At 29.6% G+C, this 12,931-nt stretch overlaps 1 protein-coding gene across 3 annotated transcripts in view; it reads left to right on the top strand.

Annotated features, from left to right (window-relative positions):
* The window catches only part of LOC143223754 (uncharacterized), a 41,667-nt gene extending 31,116 nt beyond the window's left edge, over positions 1-10,551 (top strand). For 2 of the 3 annotated variants that reach the window (XM_076452147.1, XM_076452148.1), the window contains exons 9-13: positions 274-334; positions 2,243-2,364; positions 3,443-3,501; positions 6,001-6,087; positions 7,384-10,233. In XM_076452147.1, coding sequence (XP_076308262.1) covers positions 274-334; positions 2,243-2,364; positions 3,443-3,501; positions 6,001-6,087; positions 7,384-7,484 — 430 coding nt within the window. In that variant the 3' untranslated portion in view covers positions 7,485-10,233. Of the gene's footprint in view, positions 1-273; positions 335-2,242; positions 2,365-3,442; positions 3,502-6,000; positions 6,088-7,383 lie in introns of all 3 variants that reach the window. The other variant, XM_076452145.1, reaches the window with a different exon arrangement.
* The last annotated feature ends 2,380 nt before the right edge of the window (positions 10,552-12,931 follow it).

Raw genomic sequence — 12,931 nt, 5'->3', positions numbered from 1 at the left:
AACTAACCTCTAGTTATGAAGAATTGAGACAAATGATACAGTTAGGAATATGTTATGTATTTTAAGAAGCTTCTGCAAGTTGGCAACAACATATTCCTCTTGGTCAGTGCTTACAAACCAGTCACTGGGGAAGAGATTATTCCGGTGTATTATCTAGAATTCTCCCATTGTTTTATAAGATTAATTTTTATTGGACATGTGTTTGGATTATAAAACACTCGTACAATTTACAGATAATAGTAGTAACATGATGGTTTTTCTTTCTTTTAATAGATCTTCATCCAAGGAAAAAATGTCAGTCCAAGAGAGAAGAAGAAAGAAGTTTTTGGAAGTAGTAAGTTTGTTTATATAAACACCGTATGACAAGTTCGGTCTATATTGTGATTTATATAAAAGAATTTTTTGGATGTAGTAAGTTTGTTTATATAAACACCATATGACAAGTTCGGTCTATATTGTGATTTATATAAAAGAATTTTTTGGATGTAGTAAGTTTGTTTATATAAACACTGTATGACAAGTTCGGTCTATATTGTAATTTATATAAAAGAATTTTTTGGAAGTAGTAAGTTTGTTTATATAAACACTGTATGACAAGTTCGGTCTATATTGTAATTTATATAAAAGAATTTTTTTGGAAGTAGTAAGTTTGTTTATATAAACACTGTATGACAAGTTCGGTCTATATTGTAATTTATATAAAAGAATTTTTTGGAAGTAGTAAGTTTGTTTATATAAACACTGTATGACAAGTTCGGTCTATATTGTAATTTATATAAAAGAATTTTTTGGAAGTAGTAAGTTTGTTTATATAAACACCGTATGACAAGTTCGGTCTATATTGTAATTTATATAAAAGAATTTTTTGAAGTAGTAAGTTTGTTTATATAAACACCGTATGACAAGTTCGGTCTATATTGTAATTTATATAAAAGAATTTTTTGGAAGTAGTAAGTTTGTTTATATAAACACCGTATGACAAGTTCGGTCTATATTGTAATTTATATAAAAGAATTTTTTGGATGTAGTAAGTTTGTTTATATAAACACTGTATGACAAGTTCGGTCTATATTGTGATTTATATAAAAGAATTTTTTGGATGTAGTAAGTTTGTTTATATAAACACCATATGACAAGTTCGGTCTATATTGTGATTTATATAAAAGAATTTTTTGGATGTAGTAAGTTTGTTTATATAACCACTGTATGACAAGTTCGGTCTATATTGTAATTTATATAAAAGAATTTTTTGGAAGTAGTAAGTTTGTTTATATAAACACTGTATGACAAGTTCGGTCTATGTTGTAATTTATATAAAAGAATTTTTTGGAAGTAGTAAGTTTGTTTATATAAACACTGTATGACAAGTTCGGTCTATATTGTAATTTATATAAAAGAATTTTTTGGAAGTAGTAAGTTTGTTTATATAAACACTGTATGACAAGTTCGGTCTATATTGTAATTTATATAAAAGAATTTTTTGGAAGTAGTAAGTTTGTTTATATAAACACCGTATGACAAGTTCGGTCTATATTGTAATTTATATAAAAGAATTTTTTGGAAGTAGTAAGTTTGTTTATATAAACACCGTATGACAAGTTCGGTCTATATTGTAATTTATATAAAAGAATTTTTTGGAAGTAGTAAGTTTGTTTATATAAACACCGTATGACAAGTTCGGTCTATATTGTAATTTATATAAAAGAATTTTTTGGAAGTAGTAAGTTTGTTTATATAAACACCGTATGACAAGTTCGGTCTATATTGTAATTTATATAAAAGAATTTTTTGGATGTAGTAAGTTTGTTTATATAAACACCGTATGACAAGTTTGGTCTATATTGTAATTTATATAAAAGAATTTTTTGGATGTAGTAAGTTTGTTTATATAAACACCGTATGACAAGTTTGGTCTATATTGTAATTTATTTTGAATTGTCTTGTTTTCTATGATCAAGTCAGTAAACTTAGGAGTTTTTATTTGTAGCTCCATAAATTTATAAAGAAAGTTGTATTTTTTCAAAAGTTATATGAAGAAGATACTAGAACATAGTAACATAGTTTTAACTTTGGAAGGGAAGGAGTTATTTTGTATCAGTCAAAAGTGTGGATGTGTGTATTGTGTTGAATAAATTGACTCTAGCATAGGTTACTATTAGGACTGTATTTAGTATTAATGAAAAAAATTATATTTTACATTGGTGTGGTTAGTTTTAGGGTTAAGATTCAATTAAAATTGCAGGAGGAGCGTAGAGTGATCTACATTGGTAATATTCCTGAAGGCACCACCCGTACAGACCTACGTCAGAGGTTCTGTAAGTTTGGTCCAATTGAAGAGGTGAGCGTTCATCTCAGGGACCATGGGTATGTATGAGATGTAACTTGAACATAGAGTCACCAGTTATATCAGGGAAAATATATCTATAATTAATGATCAAGCTTTAAGCATTAAAAACTACATACATTGATGGAATAGTTCTGTATTGGATACATAACATATACTGATAGTTTTAGTCAGAATGAATTAATTGGAGTGAATTTTCAAATTGGTACTTTTTGTTTCAGTTTTTTTTTATTTCTTCAGTTTGAATAAACTAGATTTACACCACAAACTTATTGTTCGTGGTGATTTTATACATCTTTTGTAGAATTGGAGGGAAAGATTTGTTTGATGCTCAGAATTGTATAGTACTGGCAGCATTTCTGCTTCCATTTCTTCTAATATAACTTTGTGAGTAGAAGATATTACAAAACGTTTATATGGTCTTTATTTTTTTATTTATTTTTTAAACTTAGGCTAGGGATAAGTCAAAAGTAATAATCTAGAATAATAAGATAAACACTGTTGGTGTGAACTTGCTTTGTAGTAAGTTTATGTTATATTGTTGTTAAATTGAAATTTCATGTGAATGCAATGCCATATACTAAACATTTCAAGAAATAATGTAGATAATAGTTATAAACAAGTTGGTAATGAAAGTAATTACATTATTTTAACATGGGAAAAATATTCTTTACTATAATATAGTTTCAGTGAATTGTGATGATGAGAAACTCACTTGAATAAAAAATGTATCTCAAGATGGCTGGTATGGGTATTAACACTTTTATTAAAATAAAGTAGAGAAAAATGTTTTGACTTTTTTAAGCCATCTTCAGAACAAAACGCTGTTCTCTAATTTTATTTTAATAAAAGTCTTAATACCCATATCAAACCATCTTGAGATACAGTGAATCTTCACTACCTTTCATTTTCACTTTTCCAAATTTCCAAAGTGGAAACTGGATATTTGTGGAAATAATTGTACATTTTGTTAAACATATTGTAATATTTACTACAATTGTTTATTCAATAAATAAATGCCTTTTGTGTGCTAATTGCTTATAAGAAACTGATCTACATTAATATTTTCACACATCTTGGTATTTTTTCCCTCGACAGAGATAACTATGGCTTTGTTACCTTTCACAATAGAAGTGATGCATTTGAAGCTCTAGAACGTAAGTTTCAAACTGATGGTATAACAATAAATTGTATTAAAACTTGCATGCCATTTGCAATATGGTTGGAATCAAATTAGTAGAAAAAATTTAGGTTTAAGAAAAATAAACATAAATCTTGTTAAAAAAGTGTTCAATGTATTAACTTATTAATGCAAATGGAGTTAAAATGTGTTAGGCACAGAATGATTAATTTGTAAACAATTTTCTGAACAGAGTTTACAGATTGCTAGTTTATAAACAAGGTTTTGACCAGTGTTATCTAGTTTTTAAACAAATTCTGACCACTTAAGAAAGAATAATTTTCATACTAATCAAATTATTCATTGCCAAAAACTCTAGTATTATCATCTTGTTACAATTGTAGTTGCCACCTAGCGGCTCAGAAGTAAGTTTATGGGTGTGTACTGCTAAAAGTGTAGTTTCAAGATTCGGGGTGGACACAGAACAGATAGCTCAATGTGTAACTTTGTACCTATTACCAAATATGTTTGTCATGTTATAATAATTATAACATTGAAGAGAGAGTTTTGTTTTTAATCACAATGGAAACTTGTCTTCATTACTCTCAGACATTATGCATATCTTAAAGCTTTTTCTTACAACTTTGAAAATATTTGTAAGAATGAACTGTAAAAAAATATAAAAGTATATTCAGTGAAATCTTAATATGAACATGTTACAACAAAGTAATTCTGTATTCAAATACTTGAAACAGTCACTTTGAGTGCAATGAATACTATTAATAGCATGCATTACAAAGGATGAATGTAGTAAACAAAAACAATTTTATATATAATAAACTTAACAGTTGATTACATTTAGTTGATTATGCCAGTATATTCACATATAAATCAGCATTTTTGTTCAAAACCAATGACTTATATAAATGAATATTGTGATGTAACTCTTTCATGCCAGGTAGGTTAAGGCGTTCGACTCATAATCTGAGGGTTGCAGGTTCAAATACCCGTTGCATCAAACATGCTCACCCTTTCAGCCATGGGGACATTATAAAGTGATGGTCAATCCCCCTATTTGTTGGTAAAAAAGTACCCCAAGAGTTGGTGGTGGGTGGTGATGACTAGCTGTCTTACCTCTAGTCTTACACTGCTAAATTGGGGATGGGTAGCACAAATAGCTCTCCTGTAGCTTTGCACGAAATTAAAAAAAAAAAAAAAGTTCATGATGGGCTTCATGTAAAAATACACCAGTTTGTACAAACATTTGCACATGTTAAGTATTTATAATATAACTTTAATGCTATTTTGGTATCTTCACAAATTTTAGTAGATTTTTTAATAAAGTGTTTTCACTGAAGATTTGTTTTTCAAAGTGTGTTTCATTACTAGTCTGAGTGGGAAGGAAGTTTTCACGTCATGATTTGAAAAACAACTTTTTCATTACAAAAGTCTCAAATAATCTCTAAAACTTCCTATGTACATTTCAAATGTTTATTTTCATAAAACTTTATATTCTGTCTATTATTTTTCTTTACCCTAACTATAGGTGGTTTGTCAAATTGACCAACCTCATAACTACCATAAATAAATTAGGAAATATAAATTATGCTTTTTTTAATTCTGGAATGATGGCAGATTATGACATGAGAATCCAAATGTTGTTTAAATAGCTTAAATCACTTAACATTACACATTTATATAAATTTATTATTTTTATTATATTGACCTTCCAGTTGTGCCTGAATAATGATACAGAAGCTACAATGAAGAGGTGCACATGCACTAATGTATACCATGTACAATAATAAAACTGACCTCTAGTCTTTACAAAGTTACCAGTCTTAGCTATGTTTTAGTGGACTAATGTTTTGTAACATACAATCACATGTCAATTATTATATTTTTATAGGTTATTACTATTTACAAACAAGCTCATAAACTTATTTTCTTAATCATAGAACAAGTTGAAGAAGTAAAACTATATACTTTTATTTTGAAATTACAAACCTCTAGTTTGAACCAGTGCTGTATGACCTTCGACTTGTGACTCGTGGTGATAGGGTTAATAATGCTGGCATTTCTACACATTTTTGTGTTGAAGCACCATGATTTGACATCACTGCAATATCAGTTGCTCTGATTACCTCTTGATATGCTTTATAGTTTATATGTACTTCCTTTTTGTGAGGATCATTCTCAGAAACATTGTCGTAAATCAGCACCACTACAAGTGCAGGTTGTTGTTGTTGTCAATCAGTAATTTTCACTTTAGTTCCTGTCAGATTGACTTTCTAATCAACTTGTGGAATCATATATATAAATCATTGAATCATGTGTCTGTAGAAAATGGACGTTTGTTATATCAGATAGCTATCACATTAAATTTGTCTATGCAAAGATTTGTTTATATGAAAGAGTAAACCAGATTGTTTGAATTTGGTTTGAGAAGGCTTTACTGTAGTTTTTAAAAGAGTATTATATTGGCAAGTTTAAAATAGTTAATGTTTGTACTATGTGTCTGTATTGTTTTTGGTAGATGGAAATGATGATGCTTCCTATCCAAAAGTAGACCTGTGTTTTGGAGGTCGTCGTCAATTTTGTAAAAGTAGCTATGCTGATTTAGGTGAGTTCCATAAACAATCAAATATTGTGATATCCTTGTTTTATATCAAACTTGATAATCTAAAATGGATGGTCTTAACACATTTATTATATAAATATTGTTTTTCGTCAAACAAAATCTTATTTTGATTGACATACACAATTGTCTGGAATGTTAAAAGTGTATTCAATTTTTCACAATACTTTGGACTATGAGAACCAAAGCTAATGTTAAGCTAGTAAATGTGCATTAGCTGCTGGTGACCCGTTAAGTATCCAGTGTTTATAAACGTGAGTTTCATTTTAGACACAATAAAATTAGGTGAAGTCATAATACTTTAATACTGTTACTAAAAATGGTCTACATTGCACATTTTGTAATAAAAACACTGCTTTCTGCCTGAGTGTTTTTAGACCAGCGTTTCCCAGCAAGAGAAGGATAAATTTATTGATAGTTCTGACAAATAATCACAGTTATAATTAAGAAAAAGTAGTTCCCACTTGAGGTGTTTCTTTTAACATAAGCTAAGAAGCATTTGCATTCAAGTGGAACAAAAATATTTGATTTTTTTTTTCAGTCATTTCCCTCTTGTTATATCTCATACATTTCTAAAATTTATAGAAAAAAAATGAAAGTTATTATGAAGTTACCTAAGTAACAAGTTTACTAAGTTAAAAAATAATAGATATTTTTATTTGTAAGTCTGATTCTCATCTGTGTTTGGAAAATTCTAGATAACCATAGACTGCTAGTAATCATCCTGAGATTTTAAACAAAAACATCAATAAATTTCTTTTCTTGATGGTGTAAATGTATGTTTGAGCATTAATTAATAAAAAGACTTCCTATGAGCAAATTTGACATAAATACTAGAAGATATTGTTGTATGTATTATGATAATAAATATCGATTGATGCCAAGCAGCATTTGAGGCTAAACAAGTTTAGTTTTTTGTATTGGTTATAATTTGTAAAATATCTTATTACTGTTGTGTAGGATATCGATAATGGAAGAACCTTCCTTTATCAAACAGGAAATTAAATATCTTATTACTGTTGTGTAGGATATCGATAATGGAAGAACCTTCCTTTATCAAACAGGAAATTAAATCGGCTGTTTGATTATTTGTTCCTGAACAGACAAAACTGTAGTATACCCTTTGTGATAAATCAGGTTTAAGAGTCTCCATAGATATCTACAGTATGTTTTTTTTACTTTATTGTCCTTGTTTCTTCTTCTGTGACCTTGATGTTTTTCCTTGATTTACAAGTTGAAATATATAATTGATGAGAGGTTTTCATTCCTTGTCTCTATTAGATTCTCAAGCACAACACAGTGGTCAAAAGCCATTTAGAAATCAAAATATAGATTTTGATTCCCTACTGCAAGCAGCAAAGGCTAATGTTCAATACAAATAACGGAGAAGAAACTAGGGCTTAGAAAAGACATGTCACTCCAACACATTCGTCACTCGGGTATACATGTACACATACAGTGTTAATTCAAACGTTTGTATTTTACATGTTTTAACAGGTATTTGTTGTGTAAGATTTTGATAACATTTTAATGTAGCTTCTGTAGGAATAATGGCAGTTCAGTTACCCTTGCTTATTTTATCTTAGAAAAATGCAAAATAATCTAGGACTTTTTTATAAGGTACTGATATGTTTCCTATGCTTACACTTTATTAATGAAAATAAACAGCACTTGTATTAGTTGCCATGTAACTTACTTGATTTAACAAAAAATCAAAGTATTTGGTGTGAGTTGCATGTGGCATTTTTCTTTAAAATTTGAGTTATATTGTGCATAATAGTATCACTGGACATTAATTGTATTAACTTGGGTCACTTTTGTTTGTTTGCTAACTATTGATTGTTTTTATTCTATATGTTTCAGATATCTTAAAATGATGTGTTGTTATCTTTCTAACATACAGTGATTTAGCTAAAAGTATTTTGGTGGTACTCAAAAGTAGTACAGTTATTGTTACATAGGTCATCAGAATTGGGTTTTTCTACTTTATTTGTATATTAACTTCCTGTTACTTGTTCTCTAATAAGTTGTCCTTCAGATATACTGTTTTCAGTTGTTATTTTTACATTAAACAGTCATTTTATTTTTATATTTCAAAAAATAATAGATTCCCTTCTTCTACTTATTTTACTTCTCCGAGAAGGTTTGTGTTTATTATTTTAATGAGCTGCTATTTAAACAAGTGTGAGATACAGACTGATTAACAACATAAATCAGAAGCCGTTCTGTTACTGTGTTTCTTGTAACTAATGTTCTCTTGATTTTTAAATCAAGTTTATCACCAAACTGTCACTTATTTTATTATCAGTTGTGACCACATTTATTTGTTCCTCCTACAAATATGAAAGGAAATTAAATTGTTTGTATATAAGATAACTAAAAATATGTTAATACCATTTTTGTATTGTATTTATCAGCTGAGTCTACTGAATAAGAACTTTGTGTGTGTTTGTGTGTGGTAAAGACTAAGTTTAGATATTGAAACCATAGGCTCATTGATTGATTTTATTTATTTTTTGAGAAATTGAATTCATCTGTCTTTGTAGAGTAAAAGAAATGATAATTTGTTTATGTCTAATGAGGAATATTAAATGGTTATTTTTGGTTCTGTGAAGTAACTGTGTTAAACATTATTAGAAATAATCATAAATAGGAAAAAATTAAAAATGTGTGTATAATTTAGTAGAATAGTGTAGCTTTGTTGTGTACATTAAGCAGTGCTATTAATGTTTGGTAACTCTGGAAGCTTGATTGTGCCTTTGTTGTTTTTTTTTTCAGAACATAATTAGTTGAAAGAAAAAATATGAAATGGTTTTTGTATTTTCCCAGTATCATGATTGATTTCTTTAGCCCTAAACTTATTATTACCTTTTAATATTGTAAAATTCATTTAACTAGAAATGAAGAATTCCTTAAAACAGAAGAGGGTGTTTAGTTATTCTTTACCTCAGGAAGAATATTATTTTCAGATGTTTGTTTCTTTTTGTGTATGGAAGGTTTTAAACTATATACTAATTTTAAGTAGTTCCAAATTCATTGTGATAGTATTGCTATAAGTAAAAAATTTTAAATGTTTGGATGACATAAAAACCTAATAGCTATAAATACAATAACTAGAAAGCTTGAAACGATTGTGCCTTTTAAATATTGTACATGTTGCACTATAAATAGAGGTGATTATATATTGCGGTGTAGTGGACACTTAGAATAAGGTTGTTTTTTGTGGGTTTTTTCACATTGCTAAGGCCTTGTTCACCCATATAGTTCACTTTCATTTAACCTGAACAAAATATATTGTGTGTTTCATATAGCTTCGATAAGATTCCATGTAACATGTTTAGGTAAAACAAGAGAAAAATTGTTTCCCGATGGTGCTGAAACAGATGTATTAAAAAAATAACAGTTTTTCTGTTTAACAATACTTTCCACAGCTTCTTATTTTTAATACAATAAAGACATTCAATAAGTAGGGGATAAATAGTTCTTTATTTCCATAATATGATTAAAACTAACATAAACAACTGTGTATCATCTATTTATTTACAGAGATGTGGAAATTGAGAAATTGTAGGAAGCAGACTCATAATGGAACTATGAATATTTTATATGTTTTGATTTTTTGGGATTTACTCTCAGTTTACTAATTCATAGTTTTTAGCTTTAGGGCAAAGAAGTTTTGTAATTGAAAAAAATACATGAAAGTATGTGTAGTATTGATTTGAAAATTTACATTAATGACTGAAGCTTTTCTATAGCTTACATTAGTAACACTAGAAAAATAACTCTGAAACTGAATGGAATCTTGGGGTGGGGTGCTTCCTTTTGGTATGAAAGGAAACTCAGCTTCTTTATATTTAATTATGTGACCCTCTCACTACAGCATATGTATTGTTAAATATCTTGTCTTGAAACTTGGCGGTAGGTGGCGTATTGAGTATTTTTGAACATATTTCAGGCATCACAATTTGGTATGTAAAATATAAAGTGTTATTAGCAATTTTTGTCTTGTATTATGATTATGGTGGTTCCAGTTAGGCAAACATGCTTTGGTCTTTTGCCATTTTGTTACTAAGTGTTCATTGATAGCTTTTATTTTTATGCCTAATTAAGAAAAATAAATTGGGCCATATGATATTCTGTTAAAGAGTTTTACTGCAAGGAAATTATACTCTGGTGGAAAAAATGAGAAACTATGGGTTTTCAAGATGCCTGAAGTGCTGTATGTTAAACTAGTGTTGCTGTAAAGAGAAACTTTTTCTTGCAGAAAAAACAACTTGGTTTTCTCGTTGAAAGTGGTGGTAGTGTATGCCATGTACGTAATAAAAGTATAGGCGTCACTTAAAAGGGCTTCCACTTGACTAACAGGAGATGACTTGAGAGGTTGATAAAGACAGAATTATTCCTGAAGATAAAAATTAGGTCATTTAATAAAAAGAGATTGCAAACTGATAGCGCATATCTATTTTTTTGGACGTATTGAAAACACACAATCTTGCATACACCTTAAAATGGGTGGGTACATTGCCTACAAAGATAAGAAGTATGATTAGAGAAAGATTTTAATATGTTTTAGATAATGTTTAGCATATACAAATATAATATTTCAAAGAAATAAACTGTTTTGGTTTTTTTTAAAGTTCAAACTTGTTTAATGGAATAATTTTCCTTCACGTTTCTGTAAGCTATCAGGTATACCTGAATGTTCCCTACAAAAACAAAATATTAAAAATTCTACAATAATGTTTGGACACTTTCTTTCCATGACCGTAAAAGTAAAGTACTTGTACGTGTTGTGCAACCATATGGTTTGTGTTTCAAAAATATTTATTCAGGAGATGATGTTTAAAACATACGAAGATTCTAATATATATAGATAGAATATTAACTCTGAACAGTCAAATAAAATAAATTCAAAAGGAAGGACCGTTAAAAACAATCAAGCCAAACCTCTGACTACTGATGATTTGATATACACAAAATTCCAAAACACTGCACCAATCAAAAGGAACCCCAGGGTGGAAGCTGTAACGTAGGATATAAAATGTATCCTAGGTTTTGGAGGTGGCTGATGAAGTAGGACCCACATTGTAGTGGGGATACATCATCTGTCTGTCTTAATCTCCGTTCGCCAGTCTAACATGAAGGATAATTAAATAATCATATGAAGAGAAATTAGGAAAGCAAGATGTTGGTGTTCAGTCCCACGACGTTCCACATCTATATCACCATCAACTGCCTGCAGATCGTTGTGGGAAGGTGACTGCTTTCCAAAGTAAAGAAGAAGTAATAAGGTGTTAATACTTGGAGCTAAATAAGTTGAATAAACTTACCTCCTGAAGTTAGCATTCCAGCCTTCATTATGGTGGTGAGGCCCCAGTTAGTTGCCTAGTAGACAAATTATACTAGCATACAGGGTTCTAACCAGTTATTCAAACTAATTGGTATAACTTCCAACCACCACCCATTAAGTTTACTGCAACTACCAATTTTCAGACTCTTAAACAAGCCTTTATGTGCGGTAAGGTGCTCATCCGCATAAAGTAGTACCAAGCTTAGTTGTTTACATGTATATATAAAGACACAAACAAATGTTTATGTGATTAATAACTTACTTTTTCCATTCATTTTAATTTAAATTCAATATCAAACTTTAATTTCTATACAGTATGTTTCACATTACAGATGTGCATGTAGAACCCTGGATAACTATCGCAAAATCTGCGTGGTTCCTCTAACTAACTAATGTTCCATGTTAAGACTACATTCTCAGTTTATGCAGAAACTGTGATAAATTTGATATTTATAGGTTAGGAAATACGTTGCATAACAGAACACCACACGTTTACGACTTACGTTTAAGTTATCCTAACTTTAAAACCAATTAAAACATTATTTCATATATAGTTCAGCTAGAAAATTCATGTTGACTGTGAACTGGAGGCATCTTTATATTTGAAAAACACTTGCATAAATATATTGAGCCATACAGTCTGTTTATTTAGTTTGAAGTGTAAGGGACAACGTTTCTAAAGTCTTCTGTCTTTCATCGTGGAGTCTTACGTGTGTTATATAGTATCCAGATGGATTAACCTGTTGACTGTCGAGTATTTCAGTTGCTACAATACAACTCTAATGCTTTCTTCATTTTGTAACTTTTGTCGTGACGCCATTTTGGATCGAAAATAAAACAATCTGTAAGTAGGTCAAATGCATGTATGGTGCTGACACCTAGTGTTGAAGTTAGGTATTATTGAGAACGAATTAACTCGTCCGTGGCACTGTGTTACCGATCGGCTTGAACGAGATATCTCGTCTACAGCACTGAACAGGTTAAAATAGCCATTATTTGATTGTTTGTTCCTGGTCGTGATTAATGGAGTGACCGAGTGTAGATTTAGCTAAAGGTAGCCATAAGTTACTGGTTTCTAGGCCCAAGTCTGTTTAATGAAGGTTTTATTGTAATAAAAGACTCCATTACTTTTCTTGTTTTCCAGATTTGTCAGTCTTTTTCTCCTATTGTTTTCCACTTTAGCCAATGTAGTTTTTTTTTACAGAAACATGAAATTTTATAGCTTACATTTTTGTGTTTCTTCGATTTCCAGTGTACATCTGTATTGCCTGTATGTTGATGAAGTTTTGTTTCTTAAGTTTGTTTAATATTCTATTGATAATTATTTTTTTTCTGTGGAGTCACTGGTGTATGTGTCCATCTAGTAACTATTTCTTGTTTGTGTTATAAATATTAACATCTGGAATGTCTGTGCTGCTTCCTGTGTCTGTTGGTAGAATAGTAATTGTGTGGTTCCGTTTTCGACCATTCAGTGAAGTA

Source organism: Tachypleus tridentatus, chromosome 8, assembly GCF_004210375.1.
Source record: "Tachypleus tridentatus isolate NWPU-2018 chromosome 8, ASM421037v1, whole genome shotgun sequence".
Classification (NCBI taxonomy): Eukaryota; Metazoa; Arthropoda; class Merostomata; order Xiphosura; family Limulidae; genus Tachypleus; species Tachypleus tridentatus.
Note: the sequence above shows the minus strand (reverse complement) of the source record. Positions and strands in the feature narration are given on the sequence as shown.